This window comes from Colossoma macropomum, unplaced genomic scaffold, assembly GCF_904425465.1.
Source record: "Colossoma macropomum unplaced genomic scaffold, Colossoma_macropomum, whole genome shotgun sequence".
Classification (NCBI taxonomy): domain Eukaryota; kingdom Metazoa; phylum Chordata; class Actinopteri; order Characiformes; family Serrasalmidae; genus Colossoma; species Colossoma macropomum.
This window is the reverse complement of record NW_023494798.1, coordinates 31,996,843-32,021,666: the sequence shown is the minus strand read 5'-3', so window position 1 is coordinate 32,021,666 and position 24,824 is coordinate 31,996,843. Positions and strand designations below refer to the sequence as shown.

Genomic DNA, 24,824 nt, shown 5'->3' with positions numbered 1-24,824 from the left:
CTAGATCTGAGGGCCAGATACAGCCAGGGGTCATTAGAGCAGGCGTTCCTGTTTCCTTCCTGCAATTAACGTCGTTACTGAGAAGCTTCTTAATGAGCTACTACTGAAATGAGAGGAGTTCTGTGTTTGTGACCAGCACTGTGAGCATGGACATCTGGGAAAGAGAAAGTCTGCAGGCTGCTGCTGCTCAAAAACGCCATAAACGAAAGGTGGCAGTGCTAATAAGACGTCGGAGGCTATAAACCTGTAATGCAGCAGCCGCTCTCCTCTAAGACTGTAAATACACTGACAGCCACATCTGTCACTGTATCTCCACTCGAGTGCGGAAACACGCCTACAGTCATTTTTATAATCAGCCGTTTAAGTGTGATTAATTGAGGGCTTTAATGATAACAAAGTGTTTTTCCAACAAGGCCATTTGATGAGCAGCCAAATGATGTAAACTTTGCATAGTCATCCTTCAGTAGTGTAAATCTCTGACCTTACGATGATGATTCCTTAGAGAGCGATTCGGTGAATCATGAAGTGTTGAATTTCACCCTGATTCTACTCAGTTATTCTGGTGTGATTAAATAAAAAGACTTTTAAATTTAGTATACTTTAAATACCCAGATGTAACTGGAAGAACTTGAAAAGTTAACACGTTCATACAGATAAGACACTTAAATATGGCATTTGTCTGCAGATATTAGTGCACAATTTCTGTTTATATGCTTAGATTAACATATTGGAAAAATTGACCAGGGGCGCCTAAACTTGTACATACATAGCCAACTGTATAATTCTATCTTATCTATTTTATTTTGCCCAAAATACTTTGCATTCTTTATTGAATTGTTATTAATCTTCACTGCCTGAAGCAAAAGCAGCTATTTCTGCATTTTAAACTATTTTTTTGCTTTGATATGTCAAGAATGTGATCCAACGAAGTTAAAAATTACGAATATATTTCACACTTCAGTGGCCTTTAATTGTCACTCTGATGAAACAAATCAATAGTAAGTGTCTCCATAGCGATGTGATGCTATCGCAGTGCATCCAACAGTAAAGACAGCATGGAGCTTCTTTTATACAGTGATAGGAAACACGGTAGCTCACAGAAAGCTCCCAATTTCACAAGCTGATCAAATTTACTGGCCAGTGTCAATATACATGCTCACCAACTACTCTGGGGGAAATGTTAATCAGCTAAAGGACGGATCAGCGATAAGATGTGATGTTTATTATATTATTTAGGTTACTGTAGATTCTAAATAGTGCAAACAGTCCGCAATTGATGCAGAGTGGCATGTTGGCACAGATGCATTTTAACACTCTGTCGTTACAGTTCTGAGTGCTAACATGCCTTCTCCCTCTGTAGGTGTCTTCGTGTCCCAGGCTGACGTCATCGCTGCCCCCGTTACCCCTGTATGAGCAGCCCCCATGCAGCCCCTACACCAGCCCAGACTCTGGCTCGGCCCCCATGCTGCCCCGCTCGCCCTCAGCCCTCAATGGAGAGCACAAACCGCCTGGCCTGCAGAAGGCACCCGCCCACAGTAAGAAACCTTCGTCAACCTGCTTCACACCCAGTCCTGTCGGCTTCACTGCTCTGCTTTTCCACTTTTCTCCAGCTATTCTGAATATGCTTATGTCTTGTAAAACAAATCAGAGTAGAAAGTGCTACCAAAGTGGTGTCCAGTGAAACTGCGCAATGGGATCAGGAATAATTTGGGTGGATATCTATATTTTCTAGGTCACAAAAGGTTAAAGCCTTGAGTGTAGATCTCTGACCTCAAAAAACTTTGATTTGATTTTAAATGCTTCATTACAAAACTCAAATTTCACCACTGCAGGATTTGATCAAATTATGTTGGTATGATTCACAATTAATTTTTTATTGAGTTTTTTACTTGATGAGGCAGTCAAAGGCAGTAAAACCTTGGATGATAATCTCTGACCTCACAACAATTCAGTTCTGTAGTGACAGTAATGGAACAGAGACACCAAAATCATTAAAACTCGCAGTCGTTAAACCCCTACTTAAAAAGCAAGATCTTGATCCCAGTGAACTCGCCAACTATAGACCAATTTTCAGTCTCCCCTTCACTGCAAAGATCTTAGAAAAGCGGTCTCACATCAACTCTACAAGAAAACTCTCTCCATGAGATGTTTCAGTCTGGCTTTAGACCCTGAAACAGCATTAACTAGAATGTAAATGATCTCCTTGTGTCTCTCGATAGTGGCCATATTTGCGTACCTGTCCTTCTAGATCTCAGTGCAGCATTCAATACTATCGACCACAAGATCCTCCTTGATAGGCTGGAAAATCTGGTTGGTATTAAAGGACAGGCTTTGTCCTGGTTCTGATCCTATCTGACTGGCCGTTATCAATTTGTCACTGTTTACAGTAAACACTCTGATCGTCTGCTAGTACAGTATGGTGTCCCCCAAGGGATCAGTGCTCGGGCCGCTGCTTTTCTCTCTGTACATGCAACCTCTTGGTCACATAGTTCGCAGGTTCGGCGTTAGTTTTCACTGCTATGCGGACAACATGCAGCTCTACCTATCTGCTAAAACAAATGTGGCTCTGAATCTAAATAAACTTGAAGAATTAACCCTTAATCCTAACACAACTGAGTACTACTTGAACCCAAAGGAGAGAGATCTCAACTCTCCAAATTTGAACTAAATTTAGATGGCCATACGGTCATTTCAAGCACCACTTTAAAAAATCTAGAGTAATAGAGAGTATAGCTTTTTGAAAATTAGTTATAATAAATTCTAACACTCGAAAATTAATGCAGTTCAATCACATCCTTCAAACTCATGACATTTTACATCCTTAATGCATACAAAAACAAAAAACCTCACAATGATAATTATATACAAATAGTACACAAGTACCCAAATGCAGATACCCCTGTGTTGTCCATAGCTATGTTTCTTTTCAGAGCGCGATGAAAATGTAATTTTCATGTTTTTTTTGCTGTTTTTTTGTCTTGGTGAAGATCACAGTTCCAGCCTGAGTCCGGAGAGTCCAGGCTTCTCCCAGCCGGCCAGATTCACCCCCGACGCGTCTGGCCCAGGCAAACTTCGGCCTGTAAGGACCCTTATTTTCAGCTATCTCATCTTCCAGTTTACGTTTCAGACTCTCCGATGTGGAGATAAACTGCACCAACAGTGTTAAATGCTGGTGGAGTCAGACATCACATTTTACAGTCTGTTGTAGAAATTTTTAACACTTTAACAATTTATAATAAACATACTGCAGTCTGGCTTATGGGCTTAAGACAGCAAAGAACATTATTCTTACGTTTTGGAAAGAGAAGGAAGCACCTGCTGTAAGTATTTGGCTAGCAGACTGACTGTAGTTAAAGTATGAGTCTGTAACTGGTGGGTGGCTGCGGTAGCTGTGTAACGACTTAGCCACACAGCTAAACCACCTTATAAATATTAAAGCATCCACATTCAAAATGCTGGCTTTTCAGAAATGTCTGTCATCTGAGGCAGATCTTCAGGCACCTCACACGAGAATGAATTTTTGCCCATCAGCGTTATTCAGCTCATAAAGCAAACACATCGCCTCGTTCAGAACCACCGAGCTGCCAAAACTAGTCAAATGTTTACAAGTATCCCTGCAGTGTGAAATGCCCCGAACAATTCTAATTCAAGTTGTTTTGTTTGTTTATGTTCAGCAATGGCACATTGTCCCCTCCAGGGTAGTCATCATTTGTGTGATTATGTAAGAAAACATACTAGGAGTTGCAGCAGAGACACTCAAATGGACATTTTCTGCTTTTGAATTCCTTTTATTTTTTAATTGGACCAATTTTTGGCAGCCCTAGTATAAATGTTTAAGATCACAGCTGTTCTCCCAGCTAAAACTCTAAATGCTCTCTAAAGTGCTAAAAGTGGTACATATATATATATATATACATATATATATATATATATATATATATATAGTTTTGCACTGGATCTATGGGGCTAATGTAGGTAACAAGTAATGGAAGCATATAAACCCCACCCCCAATTAACACATACATATATATATATATATATATATATATACACACATATATTTATATATATATATATATATATGTGTGTGTGTGTGTGTGTGTGTGTGTACAGAATAAACTCTTTCTGATTTATCCTCTTCTCTCAGGTTCGTGCAGCCCCACCTCCCCCAAAACAGCACCCTCGCAGGCAGGTGGAGAAGACGGAGGAAGTGGAGATCACGCTGGTGTAACAGCGCCGCCCTTCTGGTTGGAGGACTCATCTGCACCTGACCTCAAACTCCTCCCACTGGTATCAGAAGTAAATGCTAGTGGTATTTACTCTGCAAGGAGGAGGATTGCATCTCAAAGCCCCTCTCCTTTTTTTTTGTCCTGGAAACACCTCTTCTGGCGTCACAGACTGTTTGGTGCCTTTAACCCTTTTCATGCCAAATCCAGTCCTTGTATTTGTAACTGTACACTGTTTTAAAGGCAGGTCTCAACCGTGATCATGAACTTGTCCATATCAGTGGGTCTCTGGGGTGGTTTACACCCACAAAACGCCACAAAAAAACAACAGTTGCTGACCAGTCTTGTGGCTTTACCTGTTAGAATGTTATGCTGTGCAAACGCAAGGCGGCAGACAAGGATGAATCAAGCATCGTAAAGGTAAAAGAGGCTTTACTTGCACATATACATATCAAGCAGGCTATACAATAGCAGAAATGCAATAGCAGGAGGTGTTGGGGCACATGGTTTGAGGATGGGGGCTGATTGTAGTGGGTGTGGGTGACTAAGATTGCCCTGGCTTCAGCCACAGTGTAGTCCTACCGTATGTATTTAATGTGTATTAGTACAGTACATTACTGTCGTCATAGGAATGTTCAGAATATGTGCAACATTTCCTCATATAATGTAACTGAGTGGACGCTTTTTTCAAAATGTCATAGAACGTCATAGTGTTGACATGAGGAGACAGAGAACCGTGGAATTGTGTATAAAAGAGTAAAATGGTGGAAAAAGAGAGAGGGAGGGAGGGAGTAGGAGAGAGGATGGAAGAGAATGAAGGCTGGATCCTCCATTTGCTTTTTTTTTCCCCTCCTACCACACCCTCTCTTTCCTCTAGCCAATCGCATTACTCCTCTGTATCGTGTTGATCCGAGTACAGTACTAACTTGCATAGATATTATCCTTTTCTCAGCTTTTCATTATGAAGGCGTTTGTACGTATTACTAATATTTAGTCCTGGAAAGGAAGCGTGAGTGGAGTTTTTCAGACGTGTTGACGCGTGTTGTCACTCAGAGTGAGCCGTCAGGTCAACGTCGGGCCTCAGCGTCACTTCACGGCCGAACCCGTTTGCATTATGCCAATCAAAATACGAGCATTAGTTAAAAGTGCTTTAATTTCCTCTCCTAATTCATACCGTGCTCTCTCGTCACATTAGCCATGGCTAAAACTGAAAGGATGTTTTCAGTCCTGGTGATGTTCAGCTGCCAGAGATGTGTTGGGATGAGCTACGCAGGACTGTGGAAGGGAAGCTGTGGAGCTTTTTCATTGTACTGACTAGGAATTGGCATTCGAACCACTGTTTTGCTGTTTATATCCCCTCATTTTTAATAAATATCATAATGAGAATATTCTGAAGGTTTAACAATGGTTTATTGTGTGCAGCCAGCATAGGAGGCCATTCGTACTCGCACTTGACACAGTTTAATTCATCTTTTTATTGTGCAAAAATGTGGGCACCCCTGGTCAAATTTCATTTTGTTTAGGTTTTTTTTAAGTGAAAATTTTTCACATTTTAATGCAAAATTACTCTTTATTTGCTGAGAAAACATAAAATGTAGCCTGTTTAAAATTTACAGCACATTTTGTATTTTATGTCTTATTTTTTTCTAATATGTGAAACTAAATTTGCAAAAAAAAAAAACCTTGTATTTAGTTTCCTTCCCTGTAGAGCATTCGTTAACATATTTTCACTTAGAAAATGACCAAAACACATGATTTGACTCAGGGGGTGTTCAAACTTTTGTATACTACAATCTGGTTAACAGTGCTTCAACATAGAACCATGAACACTCAAAGATCCATTTACATGCTTATATAGCACCAAAAAGGGTTCTTCTATTGCTACAAGCTTGACATCATAACAATAGAAGAACTCTTTTTGAATCTGCATAGAACCATTATTTCAAAAGGTTCTACATAAACCATATACAACTCACTCTCTATCAGTCAGAAGAATCATTTTACCATGCAAAGAACACTTTAAGCATGCAAATGAGTGTTCATGGTTCTATACAGACCCATTATCTTTACTAAAGAACCCTTGAAGAACCATCTTTCAGCATGTACTATGTACATGCCTTATTCAACTATCTGAGAAAGTAAACACAGATACATAATAGAGCTGTCAGACAGTTAAAATATTTAAGATTATTCATGATTAATCAAATTATTTTCAAATTATAGTAAATCATGATTTGTCTTATTTGCTCAAATTTGAACCTGAAAAAAATCATCAGACTGTATTTAATAGTTTCAGTAATTCAGAAGCTTTGTTTTCATCATGTGAACAGTTCACATGAACCTGAACTTGAAAGTCATGTGTTTTTCAAATAGTTTTCATCGCCGACCTCCAGTGAGAGCAGCAGTGTCTGCATGTTCCAACTAATGGGTGTGTGTATATATATATATATATATATATATATATATATACACACATATGTAGTGCTGTTGTTGGAAGAAAACCTTGTATCTTCTTTTTTGTCGTTTTTCAGTTGTTGACATAATTCGAAAATGCCTGTTGCTCTTTACATTGTATGTAAATTTCATGATGAATGGACCAAAAGAAACGACCCAAAATGACTTGGAAAAATACAAGGTTTTCTTCCCATATATGATTGTAGCCTCTCACTCTCAATGTGTTAAAAAATGAATGCCGTTGATAATTTATCGCATTAACTTTGACAGCTCTACTGTATGTACAGTCGTATACAAAAATTTAGGCGCCCCGGTCAACTTTTTGATTTTGCAAGTGAAAACAGGTTAATACCTCCTCTACAAAGAACACAGTTCTGCTCATTTTAATGCACAATTACTGTTTATCCGCTGAATTTACCATATTGTAGCCTGTGCAAAAGTAATGGCACACTTATTTTCACTTTGAAAACCAACAAAACGTAATTTGTATGATAGGACTGTACGATACCCATGAATTCTAATGCCCATCCCTAGTATTTACTGCAGATCCACTATAGCCTCCTAAGTGCTTTTTCCTTTGTACAAGGGGCAGCTATTTTCTTTATTGTTTGAGTCTGAATTGAGCGTCATAGTTTTGGTTTGAATAGTATTTTTGAGTCTCGAAGAAGTGACGATTTATGGAGCCAAAATCACATGGTCCACTTTCCATTTCATCTTCAATGACAAAGTACTGAATGCCTGATATTTATATTAATCTCAACCTGTATCTGTATTTGTTATCATTATTTTCACCAGTATACCATGTATCAGCACTTTTCAGATGTTTTATTGCTTTATTTCTATCAGTTTTCTTTACATATCCCATCAGTTGCCCCTCGTCAGTAGCATAGCTGCCTAATTCTGCATTTTTTGTAATATTTTGTGTGTATGACTGATTATATTTGACCATTTTTGGAAAAATATCACAATCCTTTTGTTTATTCTCGTCCTGTTTGCGGCAGGATGTAAGAAAATGACCTGTTTTTCTAGAGATTAGCATAGTGTTGGTAATGAAAGCAGGGTTGTGTAGATAATATCTCCTTAAAATGGTGTACAACTGGTAAAGATTTGCAAAAAGATGTGTGGATTTTTTTTAATCAGAGTGGAAGATATTGGAATATCTGCCCTTGTGTCATTTCTTTTAGTCGCAGCCTATTTTCTTGTTGATCTCTTTGAGATCTTTTGAATGTTATCGAACTTGTTTTGAAGTTTATTATGCTTTACGGTGCGGCCCATCCTGTCAAAAAACTGTTCTCGCTCACCAAACTCAGATTTTGGCTTTTTTAGTATTATTATTATTTTATTATTATAAGAAATCTCCCAGGTTCCGTTGGACAGTTTCCACTGCTTTATCTTCAAAATATTCATCCACATACTCTCTAAATTCTATTTTATAATGTTTTTATTTGTGTTATATTTTATTCAAAGACGACTCAAAGCTGCTAGATAAAGATGGCGTAATAAGATCGGACTGTTGCTGCAGTGACAGTGTCAGAGAACAGGTGAAAACATTTCTTTCTGCATATTATTAGCTGTAAAATAATTTGTATTTATTGTGTACAAATGTTCAATAAAAAATAAGAAAAATGTGTCTGTGGTTTTGTGTGTGTTTGGTGTATTTCCGCAGTAATTCACATTAAAATTTAAATGTTGCAGAGACATTTTTATTGTAAAAAGTAACGGATCGTTTTCGTTTCTGATGTTGAAGTGACTCTGATCAAAATTAAAAATATGCCCATTGTTATATCTGTTGTAAACAACCCTATTCGTCTCCTGTAGCACTGCCACCGTTGTCTCAACGTGAGATTTTCATATTTAAAGACTAAAGACAAGGAAAACCCCCTTCTGATGATGCATCTTGAAGGTGGGAGGAACTTTAGACAAGCAGCGAGCAATGCCAGAGTGGGCAGTCGGGAGAACTCCTGGTGGGTCAATAACATTTTGAGTGAGTTTCTATGGGGTAACACGTAAACCCACACAAATAAACATTAAAAACACTATGTTTTGAAATAATGACCTAATGGATTGGGACAGAGTTTAAGCCTAGTCCTGTACTACATAGGATTTTGAATGGGGACATAACATTATGACCTCATTGTCCATTTTATCAGCTCCACTTACTATATAGGTGCACTTTGTAGTTCTACTGTTACAGACTGTAGTCCATCTGTTTCTCTGCATACTTTGTTAGCCCCCTTTTACCCTGTTCTTCAGTGGTCAGGACCCCCATGGACCCTCACAGAGCAGGTGCTACTTGGGTGGTGGATCATTCTCAGCACTGCAGTAACACTGACATGGTGGTGGTGTGTTGGGGGGTGTTTTGCTGGTCTGAGTGGATCAGACACAGCAGTGCTGCTGGAGTTTTTAAACACCTCAGTGTCACTGCTGGACTGAGAATAGTCCACCAACCAAAAATATCCAGCCAATAGCGTCCTGTGGGCAGCGTCCTGTGACCACTGATGAAGACTAGACGATGATCAACACAAACTGTGCAGCAGCAGATGAGCTATCGTCTCTGACTTTACATCTACAAGGTGGACTGACAAGGTAGGAGTGTCTGATAGAGTGGACAGTGAGTGGACAGTGTTTAAAACTCCAGCAGCACTGCTGTGTCTGATCCACTCGTACCAGCACAACACACACTGTCACACCACCATCACATCAGTGTTACTGAAGAACAGGGTAAAAGGGGGCTAACAAAGTCTGCAGAGAAACAGATGGACTACAGTCTGTAACTGTAGAACTACAAAGTTTTCACCTTCACGTCTAGGGGGAGGGCGTCCCGATTCTTGTTGAGATGGAGGGGTAGGGCGAAGTGTTGCCCACATGTGAGCATTATCTTTGTTAAAAAAATACGATAACCACTGTATTATCTTAGTTTAATGTCGTTTCAATGTATTACGGTCCTTTTCTTCATAACTAGTATAAAAGATCACTAGTAGTGCTGATGTCTCAGTAGTTAGCTAGCTAAATTTCCCATTCCACCTTAAATGGTGCAACACTTACATTCTGGCACCTCAGGCATCAGAACCATTTAAGGTGGAACAGGAAAATTCAAACAAAAAGCTGGTGAATATCTGACTTCAGCTTCATGCCACAGAAGAATTAGGGGTGGGCGATAATAAATAATTGTCCCCCCTCTTTGAAGGCATATGATTCCCTAAATGTAACTAAAGCCCAGCAGTGAGGAGCTGAACTTTACCCTCCTCTGCTGTCACTGCAGACTGACAGGGTCGCCTACAGAGCAGCGCTGGTAGCTGTTAATGAAGTGATGCTCTTTTTATTTGAGGGCCCCATTTCAGAGGGAAGATTCAACCACTACGCCTTGTAACTCAGTTCCAAGGGGCAAGGTGACACTCAAAAACAAGGGGTAGGGGTAAAAACAAGAAATGAGATTGGGCCTTTGTGCACGCTGCTGCTGCGCTCCCAAAATTAAAGGATAATTAATATTAGAGGGTTTGAATGCATCACTCTGTACTGAAGGCACTTTAGAGATGCGCTGTGTTTTGTGTGCTGATAACAGATTTGCTGAACGGGTAGCAGTTTGGTGATTTGTTGCAAAGGTGGATTTCCTGTTGATTCTCTCCTGAAACTGTGCAGCAGGTCAGTGGAACACTCCCAAAGAGATAGTAATACATGTATGTGTGTGTGGGGGGGGTGGATCAAATTTCACACAGTGGTTTCAGAGCCTCCTGTCTGCATGTCTGCTGCTCCGCAGGGCCGAGTGGGTGGTGCTGCACACATTCCATGTAATATCAGGATAAAAGTTCTTGCCGGGAAGCGGAACACAAACAAAAGCGAGTGAGGAGGGGCAGATGGTTATTATAGCAGTAATAACCTCCCCACTACCCCAGCCTGCCTGGTCAGTCCGCAGTATACAACATGAAGACCTGAACCACCAGCCGGTCGGCCCACCTGCCTCACTGTTCCTGCAGTGCTTTTCTGATGTGGATCTGAAATTAGCATGGCGTGTGTGAAGGTTTACTTGTGCTCCAACCCAGAGGGTAGGCCTGTGTTTACTTTTTCTACTTGATTGACACGGTAGGATATGTAGTATGTAGTAAAATATGTAGTAAAGTCAGATGATTGACAGACCTAAACAGCATGAAGTTCTACTAAAATATTAAAAATGTCATTTCAAAATTAAAAATTAAGATTTCCACAAGAGCCGATATAATTATAATTGTTTAGAATATGATTAAGTGTATCATGACATATCACCACAATTTGATTCAGAATTGTTTTTAAACACTCTCAGAAAAAAAGATACTAAACTGTCCCTGGGTCAGTTCCACTCTTGTCACTGGGGTGGAACCCTCAAGGGTTCCTCTCAGTATCTTTAGTCAGGGAACATAACTGAACCATAATCCACTGAAATGATATGTTCTAAGCTGTACTGACTCCACACACCCCGTCTCGTCTCCAGGCTTTTATTTTACTGTTCTGTTTTAAAACATTCGGTTATGAAAAGGTACAAATACGAACTTTTCACCTGGAAAAACTTATTTAAGGTTCACAATCAGACCTTAAAACCACTGTTGGAGCTTTGAGGGAACATTTACACTGTTTGTACCTTGATGAACGAAAAATGTACCTGAACAGAACCTTTATTTCTAACAGTGTACACTGAAAATACACTAAATACACATGTGACTGGAGGATATTTATATTTATACTATAGAGTAATATAAATAATACATTAGAACAATAAACCAATTCATTTTTATATTTGATAGTGTTATATTTTTTATATTTGATGTTATTTTTGGACAAAAATGAGCACATACTTTATTATATTTTATTATAGTCATAATAGATCAATGCATTTTTGCGACTGTTGTTTTTCAGTAGGGTAGAAAGGGCAATTAGGTATATAAACATTCACAATCATGAGTGCTGTAACTTAACAGTGACTTGCTCTTTGTATCATCAGGATTTTTATGTGTTAACAATCACATCTGCTTACATTTTATATGATTTTATAGGATTTGGTATGACGTTGCACTGTACTGTGTTGTAGACTCTGTGGTGGAGAGGAAGTTTCTGAGAGTGAACGTGTTCCCCAAACTGAGGGACCACTGCAGACGCACGCATGGAGTGGATTTCAAGGTGAGTGACCATTTGACGCCTCTCAGCCAATCACAGCGCTATTTTCTCCATGAAGTGAAGGAAAACTGTAGCATCTCTGCAGAAATGCTAATTTCTGCTAGCCTGTCTATGGGGTCCCAGTGTTATGTTAGTGCCAAAGCTAACCATGCTGAATGATCGCTTTCCCCCACTGGCTTTAATAGACCTCTAAAGCTGTGTTGTCTTTCTGTAGTCGGCATCGTGTCCATATAAGGATCCCGTATTACTAGTTTGTTTCTTTGAGTCGTAGAATTCACACTCTTCTCCTCCCAAATGGTCCAAAATATCCATCCCATTTTTTAAACTAGGGGTGTTATATGAAACTAGGGGGCAGTGTCGAAAGATTGGGCAGTTTCCCATGTGTAGATGGATTTTGGTTGGATATTGGTTCACATCACCAGACTAAAGTGGCACGAATCCCATTTTCCTTAATGTGACACAGATCGGATGTTTTCAGAGTGTACAAGCAAATCTGATTTTTTCAAATCAGATCTAGGCCACTTTCACATGTGGTCTGAGACTGAGTACACATCCAATTCAATCCAATCCAGTAGAGATAATAATACAGGTGTGAGGGACGGATCAGATTCCACACAGTGGTTGCAACCTCAATGAGAACCAATCAGATCGGAATTCATGTGTTTTTCACTGTGTGTGCACATTCAGTCATTCAGTGTTAGACAGATTAGTGACAGTTTTGATTCATTTTCCAGCCCTACATGAAAGTGAGTCAGAGCTAGTAATATAGAATTGGAGCAAAAAGTAAGAAATCAGACTTGTTCGTAAAACATTGCCCGAATGTTGCGGTGAGAGTGTTCTTCCTTTGTTATCATGCAGCATTGTGTGAATGTTTTATAGAAGAACATGCTATAATCTGTTACCTCAACATCCCTAGAACATCCACGTTAGAACATCCAACGTTCTGCCTTTGTTAGCATATCACATTATAGGAACGGTTTTATAAATCATTCTGTCATCTCAGGCCTCAATAACATCCATAAAACCTTTTCCAAATGTTGCATTGAGAATGTTCTTCCTTTGTTATCATATAATATAATCTGTGGCCCTGATAACAACCTAAAAACATCCTCTGAATGTTGCAGTTAAAAAGTTATTAGTTAACCTTATAGGAACATTTTTTGAAATGATAAACATCCTTAAAATGTTCTATGAACTTTAGATTAAAACATTTTCTTTACAAATATTTTAGAACGTGTATGTAATGTTAGCTGAAGTCGTGAGAACATTTCCTGCTAGCTGGGACTTCACAGTATATGGTTATGCTAACAGGCTTAGTCTACTCAGGGATCGATAACATGTGGCTCCGGAGCCACATGCAGCTCTTTTACTGCCCTGTTGTGGCTCCACAGCAGAATTAGATTCGTAGGTAAAAATAAAATAATCCTCCTTTACAGTAAAATAAAGCTCTGCTGATCGTTCAACACAGTTTAACAATAAATGGTCTTAAACTCTGGAGTTAATGTAGAACTGCTAATTCACCCTTTAAACCTGAAGGTTGGCGCACAGACTGCTGGTCACCGTAGCAGCGCAGACAACAATCTTGCCTAACTAGTAGCTAAAGAAAAGCTAAAGAGAGAGATTTAAGATGAACATCGATAATTTGGAGACGAATGAATTTATTTGCATTTATAATCACTCCATCTGGTTTCCTGATACGTTTAATCTGCAATGAGAAACTGGCAAACACTAAAAAGTCACTAAGCTGAAGTCGCTTCTCACTCGCCAGCTTCTTGTTCGAATTTTCTTGTTCCGCCTTAAATGGTGCAGCAGTCACATTCTGGCCCCTCAGGCATCATTTAAGGTGGAACGGGAAAATTCGAACAAGAAGCTGGAGAATGAGAAGCGACTTCAGCCTCGTAAAATGTTGAACATTGAAAGTTTCCTGCTGGAGATGCGAGAAAAGCGGCTATAGCTGAGCTAAAGCTTAAAGCAGAGCAAAGTAAGTCTGTGTTTTTGTTTATGTTGAATTAATTTTTTATCCTGTACTAGTACATCAGCACATACTGAGACATATTTATAGCCAAGATGGTAAAATGGACATTAAATGTTGTGGCTCCCAAGGTGGATTGATATTTGCTGAAAGGACAAAATGGCTCTTCTTAACATTTGGGTTATGACCGCTGCACTCGTTGTTTCCTACATGTTTATTAAGGATACTAAAAATTCAGTACAAAGCGTTTGGTTCTTCGTAGCAGTGCTAAAATAAACAGGTTTGTTTAAGAGACGTTCCATCTAGTGACAAAATAAATGCTTACTTGTAAATTGAAGGCAAGAGAACAGTGGTTAACAATCACAGGAGCTCATTACTGATATCATGTTGGTTAAATGCTGTTATTTCTTATTGGAGTTAATGGACCAGTTTATTTTTGAATAATAAAATGTTTTTAATTGAGCTCCTCTGTGCTACTGATTGTTTTAATCTGTTAGCACAAGTGCAACAGATGCTACCAGGTTAGTATAAGGATGTTGTTTAGATTTGTGGCAAAGATACATTTTATTTCAAGCTATGTTTGTTTATGTTATGTTATGTTAATTTCAAGTTATGTTTATCTGACAGCATAAATATAGATATATCAGCTGAGAGTATTTTCCAGGAGCTTTTCTTTGTTTATTTTCTGAGGCTGGAGCCTTTCTGTCTAAACATTTCTACATTTTAATTATTAAAGTCAAACAGGTTCAGACCGACACTACAATGGTCTCTTTTAGGGCACCACATGGGCAAATAAACAAAGGAAACAAAAGAAGCTTCATATGACAAGTACTCATTGTGGTTGTAATGCTTTTAATTTACTTAGTGCAATCTATGCATCGTTTCCACATGAATAAAATATTGCATCACAAGACTAAGAAGACAGTAAGAAAATAAAGGAGAAAACCGTATGGACATAACATGTTTTATTCATGCGGAAATGATGAGCATTTGATTGAAGTCAATTCACTGCCTCACTCTTTATCAGTGTAGAATAAGCTCAGTATTCACCATCCATAAGGCGGAATATGTATGGTCCACTCTCTGCAGGTCATTGACCCCTATGAGGGGATGGACTCAGGTAGCTGGCCAACGCAGAAGGTGCGACTGCAGTTAATTGAAGAGTGCAGGCTGAATTCGCTGGGGCCTTTCTTTGTGGTATGTGTTTAACTCATGCTTAACTCATTCTAATTCAAGTGGATTTTTGCATGTGTTATGTCCACGTTGTGCATTTGCTCAGATGTAAAAATGTGTTATGGTCTGGTGAGATCAAGGTTTAATGTTTTGATCATAATTCCAAAAGGTATGTTTGGTGAAACAAAACACAGCACTTCACCACCCATGGTGAAGCATGGTGGTGGCAGCATCATGATTTGGAGCTGCTTTTCTTCAACTGTAACTGGGGCTTTAATCAAGATGAAAGGAGTCATGAAATGCTCCAAATATTAACAAACTGCTATATATATATATATATATATATACATACATTTTCTCAGTGAAAATAAGATACAACTTTGGGCTTCATTCAGCAATATCTTCCTAAGTTTGTTCTTAAGTGTGTTCTTGAGAAAGGTTCTAAGTAATCTACGTGAGATTCATGACGTGTTCTTAAATCCCAGAATTGTCCACACCTTTGTGCTCTTGAATGTGTGTAGATTGTGTGTTCTTACCTGAGAACAAATCCCCAAATCCCAAATAAGAAAATATTGGTGAATGTCATATTAATAATAATAATAATAATAATAATAATAATAACTTATTTATATAACACTCTTACATGATACATGATATGGAAACAGTAGTACAAAGAGTTAAATAACGTAAAATTCCTAGCATGAGCTTATGAAATGGGTTTGAAAGGTAAAAATGACAATGTTTAAAAACAACACAGGCATTAAATTAGTTTTTAAAAATGCAGTGAAGAAAAGTAGAATAAAAGAACATTTCATAACAATAGACAAGATAAGCATCTGTACAAAGCTCAACCTTCTCTATGCACAAAATGTCAAATGTAACTAGTGAAATTCTATGAATGTATTATAACAGGGCAGATGTAGTTTATTTCGAAAGTCCATAATCAAAGCATTTCTGACTCGCTGATCTGTTCCTCTGTCTCTGTGTGTGGTCTGTCAGGGCCTGGTGGGTGAAGAGTATGGTGCTGCGTGTTTACCTGAGCAGGTGGAGCTCTCTGAGTTTCTTATGTTACTGCAAGTGTGCCAGCAGATGGGCTTCAGCTGTGATATCCTGGAGAAATGCTACAGGAGAGATGAGAACACTGTGCCCCCCTCGTTCTGCCTGCTCAGCCAGGTAAGAGCCTTCAGAGATTTAGAAGAGTTTTAGTAGAGTTGCTTTTAAATGATCAAAGTCTCATTTCTCACATACGTCATGTCCACAGCCAGCGCGGTCAGTGGAAGACGGTGACTGGCATGATGTGCTTGTGAAAGGGAGGAAGATCATACGTGATGTTGTGACACAGTGTGTTCTGGAGGGTGACATCCACCCAGAAAAAGCTCAGAAATATTTCAGGTCCAGTAAGTATTTGTTTGCACCATTCTTGTCTTACATACATACATCATCTAAACCGCTTATCCTTCTGGGTCGCGGTGGGGTGCTGGAGCCTATCCCAGCTGTCATTGGGCGGAAGGCAGGATACACCCTGGACAGGTCGCCAGTCCATCGCAGGGCAGACAGACATACATATACAATCACACACACATTCACACCTAGGGGCAATTCAGCATTTCCAATTGGCCTGACTGCATGTCTTTGGACTGCGGGAGGAAACCGGAGTACCCGGAGGAAACCCACGCAGACACGGGGAGAACATGCAAACTCCACACAGAAATGACCCTGGTCGACCGGCTGGGAATCGAACCCAGGCCCTTCTTGCTGTGAGGCGACAGCGCTACCCACTGCGCCACCGTGCCGCCCCATTCTTGTCTTATTTTATATGATATTGTAGATGATATTTTAGATTTTAGTTGAGATTTTAAGATGAAATAACACCTTTCTGCACTCATTCAAACATCATTTTTAAGTAAATCAATCCATTGCACTCTTCATTTAATTTAATGTTTGCTTATTTGAAATTTGTAAGGGACAATCCACTGGTTTTCCAAAATTTCAGCACAAATCAATAGTTAGGATGTAATCAAAGTCATTCAGAGTGGGTTGATGTGAAATTCTCTATTCTAGAGAAACTTACCAAGCCAAACTTATTCACAGTGGCGGTGAATGGAGCCAGACATCTGAAGAGTTTAATGCCTCTAAAAGCTCCCTCACAGAAAGTTATTGCATTATATGGTTATGAATTCACTTCAAGATCAGATTTTAGCCAAAAATGTATTTTATTAAGTGTAGTAATTGCGGAGAGGTGCACGCAGGGTGTTGTGAGGCAAAATAATCCCCAAATAAAATCTTTTCCTTTCAGATTTTACACTATTTTAACATCATCAACATTCCATATGAAAACTCGGAAGACACAGGTTCACTGGAGGTTTTAGATAGTAAATAAAATTATATTGCTTTATTGTGTTCTAGACATTGTGACTCCTGGTTCCTATCACCACCACTGTAAAGAAATCTGAGTCTGTAAAGCTACATTCACATTACAAGCCTCGTTGCTCAAATCTGATCTTTTGCTCAAATCTGATCTCTCTGACACGATGGTTCACACTCGTTTAGGTATGTGACTCAAATCTGTCATTAATGTGAACGAACCAGCGTCCTGAAATGACCCTCATGAGCTCATCCTACTCAGTAACGTCACGTGAATGAATCACGTTCATCATCAGCACAAACTAACGAGCAGAACGAGCTTCACTGTGAAGATCATTAACTCTGATCAGCTCTCAGCTTCATTATTAGAGCAAGACGAAGGAGAAAAAGGTGAGATGAGCTGCTTTTCCACCGTTTACAGGCTTTAACTTCTGTTCGGCGCTGCTGCCATGGTAACGCTGAATGATGGCACACGCACAGTGGGGGAAAGCACATGAATTCCGATCTGAGCGTCACGTTAAGGTCGCACGGCCACAAAACGGATACGTATCCGATCTAAGACCACATATGAAAGTGGCTCAGGTTGGATTTGAAAAGATCAGATTTGTGCCACTTCACCCTGGTAATGTGAATGTAGCCTAAGCTACGTTCACATTAAGCTATTTAACATCAAACCACTCTGAATGACTGTGTTTACATCTCAACCACTGAATTATGCAGAAATTTTGAAAAATTTGTGGAATTTCTCTTTAGGCAGATTGACCTGCAATAGTGCTCTAATCATTTAAGTCATACATTTTCTAATGCCTAAATTATCCAACTTTTAGGTCTTGAGAATGACCTCCGCTTCACACTGGAAGGTCGTTCGCCTGCAGATATCAAGAGATGTCTTTGTTATGTTAATAAAACAGCTAAAGAAGCTGACCAGAAGAACAAAGGAAATGAACCACATTCAGGTTTCCAGGCACCTTCAGTCCGACCTTCAGACCTCCACTTCGCACTGGAAGGCCGTTCACCTGCAGATATCAAGGGATGTCTTTGTTATGTTAATAAAACAGCTAAAGAAGCTGACCAGAAGAACAAAGGAAATGAACCACACGCAGGTTTCCAGGCACCTTCAGTCCGACCTTCAGACCTCCACTTCGCACTGGAAGGCCGTTCGCCTGCAGATATCAAGGGATGTCTTTGTTACGTTAATAGAACAGCTACAGAAGCTGACCAGAAGAACAAAGGAAATGAACCACACACAGGTTTCCAGGCACCTTCAGTCCGACTGAGGCAACTGCTTGATGACTTCCTACCAAACATGGTCCGAACACAAAGGGCCCTCGTCTACACCACCACCACAGAGTACGATGGTCAGCAAAGCTATGCGGAAGATTTAGGCCATCAGCTCTACTCAGATCTTCAGAAGCTCATAGACCGCTCTGTTGTGAGGGAGAAAGATCAAACACATGATGTATTATCCCAGCAGAGAGACCTGTGTCACACCTTTTCTTGTCTCTACAAAATCGAGCGAGAGGAGGTCACGCATGTCAGAGCTTACTTGGAGCAGGACACAAAACATCCATTCATTCTGACTGGTGGTCCATGCACAGGCAAAAGTGTGTTTTTGGCTCACTGTGCAAATCAGGTATGCTTTCAACTGACCTATTCGTTTTCTGCCCACAAAATGTTCTTTCATAGCAACCGTTGCCAGGTTGGACAGGCTTTACAGAACACTGACAAAAATCCTATTAAAACTAATGAGAAACTGCAATATCCCTTACTGAAAAAAACAGCTAAGACCAGCTTTTGATAGTAGCTGGTTTTAGATGGTGTAAACAGGTGTTTGATCGTCATCAGGCTAGATAAATGATGATCTAAGCTTAGTTAAGCTGTTTAAGTTGGTAGACCAGCTTGGTCATGCTGGTCAACCAGCTTAGCCAAGCTGATCATTTTGGTCCATTAACTTAATCATGCTGGACATGCTAGTCAGCCAGCCTGGTCATCATGCTGGACACGTTGGTCAACCAGCTTGGTCAAGTTGGTTATGCTTGCCAACTGTCTTGTCATACTGGTCATGCTAAACATTATGTCATACTGGTCAGCAGCTTGGCCAAGCTGATCATTCTGGTCAACCAACTTGGTCATGCTGGACATGCTAGTCAACCAGCCTGGTCATGCTGACATGCTGGTCCACTAGCTTGGTTCAGCTGGTCATGCTTGCCAACTGTCTTGCCATACTGTTCTTGCTGGTTAACAAGTTTGGTAAAAGTTGTCATGCTAGTTGACTAGCTTGGTTAAGGTGAATTGCTGGTCAAACAGCTTGGTCAAGCTGGTGATTGTGGTCAATCAGCTTGGTCAAAGATGTCATGCTGCTTGATCAGCTTGGTCAAGGTGATCATGCTGGTCACCAAGCTAAGCTGGTCTACCAATTTAAATAGTTCAACCAACTGGAGTGGACCAAGCTGTTTTTTAGCAGGGAACTAATTTGTTTGTCACAATATTTAAATGTAAAGTATGTTATTCATTTAAAAAGGTCTTCTTTTGTATGCATGTTATAGATCAGATGTAGTTTTTTGTCATGTATTCTGTAAACCTTGTCCAACCTGCCAGCACTTGCTATTTAAGAACTTATATGAGGGCGGAGCATGTACATAGACTACTTAGGTTTTTCTGTAGATCAAAGGTAGCCGGTGCTCATTTAAGATGCAAGTTCAAACAAGTTGTAAGTAATAAGATATCTTCTATTTCAGATAAAAACATGGATGAAGGACCAGGATCCCGTGGTTATTGTGCAATTTTCAGATTTGAACAGCTCTTTGAAACAAAGTCTCAGCAGCATATGCCATCAGCTTGCTTTAAGCTACAATCAGCCATACAACATCTGTCCCAAGGACATATTTGAATTGAAAGAAACTTTCAACAATCTGCTGACCACAAGCTCATTGTCCTCAAATCACCTGATCCTTATTATAGATGGACTTGACCAAGTGCCTAATACAAATGTACCACTAGACTTGACCTGGCTTCCCAAGACTTTACCCTCTAATGTAAAGCTTTTCATCTCTTCTACACCAACAAAGTCTGGGTTGCTCTCAGCACTCAAGGGATGTTACCCCGAGTCTTCCTTTTTCTTCGAGTTAGAACCATTAGATAGTAAAAGCTGCAACCGGATGCTGAAAACTCTCCTCCTCTCAGCTAACAGGAAGATAACATCAGGTCAGCAGATGTACGTAAATCAAGTCTTTAAGAAATGTTCTCTTCCCTTGTATATGGAGCTCCTACACAGACAAGTGTGTTGCTGGGGCTCAGAGTTAGAGATTACCTCTGAAACGTTGGTGCCAGGGGTCCATACCAACATTGGTCGGTTTTTAGACCACCTTGAGGAGAAGCACGGAAAAGTGTTAGTTAGCAGAGCGGTACAATGTCTCACCCTGTCCAGACATGGTTTGACAGAAGCTGAGCTGACTGATATTCTTTCCTGTGATGATGAGGTTCTATCAACTTTCATTCCAGTGGATTACGCTGTGCCGTATAAGTTAAGGGTTCCGGAAGTTGTGGTGGAGAGGCTACTGTTAGACCTGAAAGGATTTCTAATGGTAAGGAGAACTTCAGGCACCAAGACATTGTTCTGGGTCAGCAGACACTTTAACTTAGTGATCTGTAAAAGGTACTTGTCTTCAGACGAGCAAAAGAAAATGCATACCTTGTTGGCGAACTATTTTAGTGGCCGGTGGTCATGTGGTACAGCTAAGCCATTGATCATCATTGGAAGGTCTAGCATGAAAATGCTTAACCCCAACAAAGATTTGAAGATTTATATGGACAGGCAGGTTCCTGGGCAACCTTGGATGTTTCAACCCCTCACATCCATTCTTCCTGCGTGCGATTCATCCGAGAATGCACATCCCAATCTGAGAAAACTGCAGGAGCTGCCTTTCCATCTAATGCAGAGTGGCAGTATTGAGGAGCTTGGTCACATTATGCTCTCACAAGAGTTCCTTCATGCAATGTTCCAAGCAATGTTGGCAGAAGAGTTGATATTTTGGCTAGAGAAGACATCTCAGAAAGTATTTCCCAGGGAACTTAGACTTCTTGCTACGATCCTGAAAACCTCGACCTGTTGGCCGAAAAACTCCTTTGAAGACTTAGCACTGATAATGCAGACCAAGCTGTTCCCTTTCATAAATGTTTTCCCTGAGTTAGAGAAATTTGTCCACCAGGCAAGACATGACGGTAGCATGAAAAGCACTGGGGTGAATACAATATTATTCCCAACATCCTCTGTGCCTGCCACTCACTGGGTACCACCAGAGGCAGATGTATCCCCAATTATAAAGGCAGCTGTATCTCAGTTTGGGTCTGCGGTGGTGATTCGGGACAATGGTTCTGCCTGGGTCTGGAATGGAAGTGATTCAGAAGGTTTCAGACTCTCCCAATCTTCTGAATTCCAGTTTGCGGATGTTAGATGCTCTGCAAATGTATTTGTACTCTCCACACAGAGTGGCAAATTCCTTTTATGGGACACCAATGCTCCTTCACATCTCCAGGAAGTTCAGACCGAATGCACAGAACAAGGCCAGAACACCATTGAAGGTATCTTGGTGTGCAATGGCAAGATATTTGCGTTCTCCCATGGAAGGAGATTCATCAGGGTGTTTGCTGAGGGAATAGAAGTTACCCCATTGCAGTGCTCCTCTGAGGTAACATGCATGTCATGTTCTGAGGATGGCCACTTGATTTTTTGTGGTCAGAATGAGGGTACCGTGAGTATATTTGACTCCCAAACTGGCCAACCATTGGCCTCCTTCATGTGTTCAACAGGAATGTCCTTGTTTGATCTTATCTTCCTTGAAAATGGAGAGACAATAACATGTGTTGACAGTACCGGAAGTGTGTTTGTATGGGACCTTGAGATGATAACCAATCCAGTACTCATTAAAGAGAGCTTGAGTTGTACCAAGGAGGAAGTGTTAAGTACCGACCACTCTGAGAACAACCTTCTCCTCATCTGTAAAAGACATCAGATCCAAATAATTGCTGGATATGTTTTAGATGTAGTAGACAAGTTCAATGCACTGAATGGCAAAACCTTTGTGCAAGCCATTTTGGATCCTGATGCACACTTCATCTTTGCTTTAATGAATGACTGCCCATTTCTTTTGGTCTGGAACAGGGTCTCGGGTCAATGCATGTTAAGCCTAGACACTAGAAGCACCCAAGCTTTCAAACTTACAAAGCTCAGGGACTTTCCTTACCTTACAGCTGTCACAAGCAGGGGCATTGTTAGTTGGGACATGGATCTCATTTCGGTGGCAGCTTCCACTCCAAAATCTGATGCAAAAGTGGTGAAAGTTGTTGTGGAACCCCTTGGGGAACACTTCTACACTGCAGATGGTTCTAAGCTGGTGTGGAGGTGGACAGTGTCAGATGGAAAACTGGAGAGCCACTTGCTTCACCATGGTCCTGTGGAAGCCATGGTTCTCTCGGTTGATGGTGCACACTTGGTGACCATTGCCTCAGGTGACATTTACGTCTGGAACACCTGTACAAAGGAGAACGTTCACAGAATCTGTTTTAGCCAAGCATCTCAGATACTGCTAACTCCAAAAGGCAACTTTGCAGTGTCTCTATCTGAAACGGGTATATCGCGGGTGTGGAAGTTGTGCAGCGGACATGTGATTTGCAGCATCCATCATCATCTCAGAGATGCTGTCATCTCACCAGAAAGTACTTTCCTTCTGGGCATCAATGGAGGGGATCTCCTGGCTGTGAGTCTTTGGTCTGGTTACATCAGCAAACAGTTCTCCAGTTGTGAATGGTCAGAGGTTGTGGCCTTCCTCCCATTGTCAGATCATCCAGACTATGTGATTGTAATGACCAGTTCAGGAGCATTGTACTCATGGAAGCTAACGGAAGAGACCGTTTGCCACCAGTTCCAGTTCCCAGAGTCTTTTAAGTATCCACGACAGTTCCTCAAGCTCTCATCTGATGGAAGTTATGGCATTGTATCTGTAGCTGAATCCAAGATAAACATCTTGGACGTGTACCATGGCAAACTGTGCTCTTTGAATGCTGAGGGACAAGTCTGCCAATCGTTTGTAGACATTAGTCGTAAATATGCAGTCTACGTCTGCAACCCTTCAGTGAGGTGTCAGAATTACTCTTGTGACTTCCATAACAAGGAGGTCTTGGTTGCCATACGAGTAACAGATGGGAAGAGAGTGAGCAAGTTCTACCTCTGTAAAACCCCCTCAGTTGTAGTTCTTTCTGAGGAGTTACATGTGTATGTTGGCTTTGAGGATGGCTCTGTTGGAGTGTATGCTATTAATGACCCGGATGGCGACACCATTTCCAGGCCCAAATGTGAGAGCTTGGGACTGGTGTGTCCATTTGATGAACCTGAGATTTGGCCAAGCTTGGCAAACCCTGACTTTACTTGGGTGGAAGTGGCCTCTGAAAGAATGTAAATGTGTTTAACATTATCACACCAGTTACATTGTAATTTACCATGAGAACAATAAATTCATGTATTTCACGTTTTAAATTATATACAGGACTCTGCAAAAGTCAGAGATCACTCTTCATTTATTTAATTTTTTAGTGCAAAAGATCATTAAGTATAAATTAGAGTATCAGTACCTACAACACTTGCTTTTGTCATGTTAAGGGTTCATTTGCTAATATTTAAAATTATGATACAGGAATACAAATTCATTTCAAAAGGTACCACACAGTACCAAGTGCATTAGACAGTATTTTGGCTATTTTAATACATGTTCAAATGTTTTTGATAAATATATACATTTATTTTTGTATGGTACATTTCTATGTGTAACATTCCCCATACATTGTAAAGTATATATACACCAGTCAGGCATAACATTATGACCACCTCCTTGTTTCTACGCTCATTGTCCATTTTATCAGCTCTACTTACTATATAGGTGCACTTTGTAGTTCTACAGTTACAGACTGTAGTCCATCTGTTTCTCTGTATACTTTGTTAGCCCCCTTTTACCCTGTTCTTCAGTGGTCAGGACCCTCATGGACCCGGTGTATTTTGAAATATATTTGGTTAACATGGCAATATATTCTGAAACACATTTTAGTGGTTGTATTGTATTTCAGCATGTGTTTGAAATGTATTTCAAATATATTAAAACATGTCCATATATATTTTTTTCCATATGGTTTCTTTTCAGAAGACTCACTTGCAGTTTTTTAAAGAAATCTTCAGGGGTTTTTTTTCCACACCTCCAAAGTTCCTCAGTAAGTTGGTTGCATTTTCTGCTTCCCGCAATCCAAATAGTCCCAGATCCCAAAAACCAGCCAATAACATTTTAGCCACCACAATAAAGCAATATCTATATGACCTTTCTCAGGACTTACTGGCTGTCACTAATATAACGGCAGGTTATATTAACACCCATAGCAGCAACATTGTAGCCGAGGCTTGTTTTGAGGGGGAATGGGGGGTTGCCATCCCTCTGGTCAAAATACAA

General features: G+C 40.2%; 2 protein-coding genes across 2 annotated transcripts in view; both read left to right on the top strand.

The window, feature by feature from the left end:
* LOC118817920 (F-BAR and double SH3 domains protein 2-like) overlaps positions 1 to 6,655 on the top strand; it is a 181,223-nt gene extending 174,568 nt beyond the window's left edge. The window contains exons 18-20 of the mRNA XM_036584932.1: positions 1,361 to 1,535; positions 2,988 to 3,079; positions 4,148 to 6,655. Coding sequence (XP_036440825.1) covers positions 1,361 to 1,535; positions 2,988 to 3,079; positions 4,148 to 4,231 — 351 coding nt within the window. The 3' untranslated portion in view covers positions 4,232 to 6,655. The remainder of the gene's footprint in view (positions 1 to 1,360; positions 1,536 to 2,987; positions 3,080 to 4,147) is intronic.
* Positions 6,656 to 10,513: 3,858 nt separating this feature from the next.
* On the top strand, positions 10,514 to 23,789 carry LOC118817845 (NACHT and WD repeat domain-containing protein 2). Its single transcript, XM_036584801.1, has 7 exons — positions 10,514 to 10,723; positions 11,740 to 11,828; positions 14,887 to 14,994; positions 15,970 to 16,143; positions 16,232 to 16,367; positions 18,162 to 18,967; positions 20,073 to 23,789. Exons 1-7 carry the CDS (start codon positions 10,684 to 10,686, stop codon positions 23,787 to 23,789), a joined length of 5,070 nt encoding a protein of 1,689 aa, XP_036440694.1. The 5' UTR covers positions 10,514 to 10,683.
* The last annotated feature ends 1,035 nt before the right edge of the window (positions 23,790 to 24,824 follow it).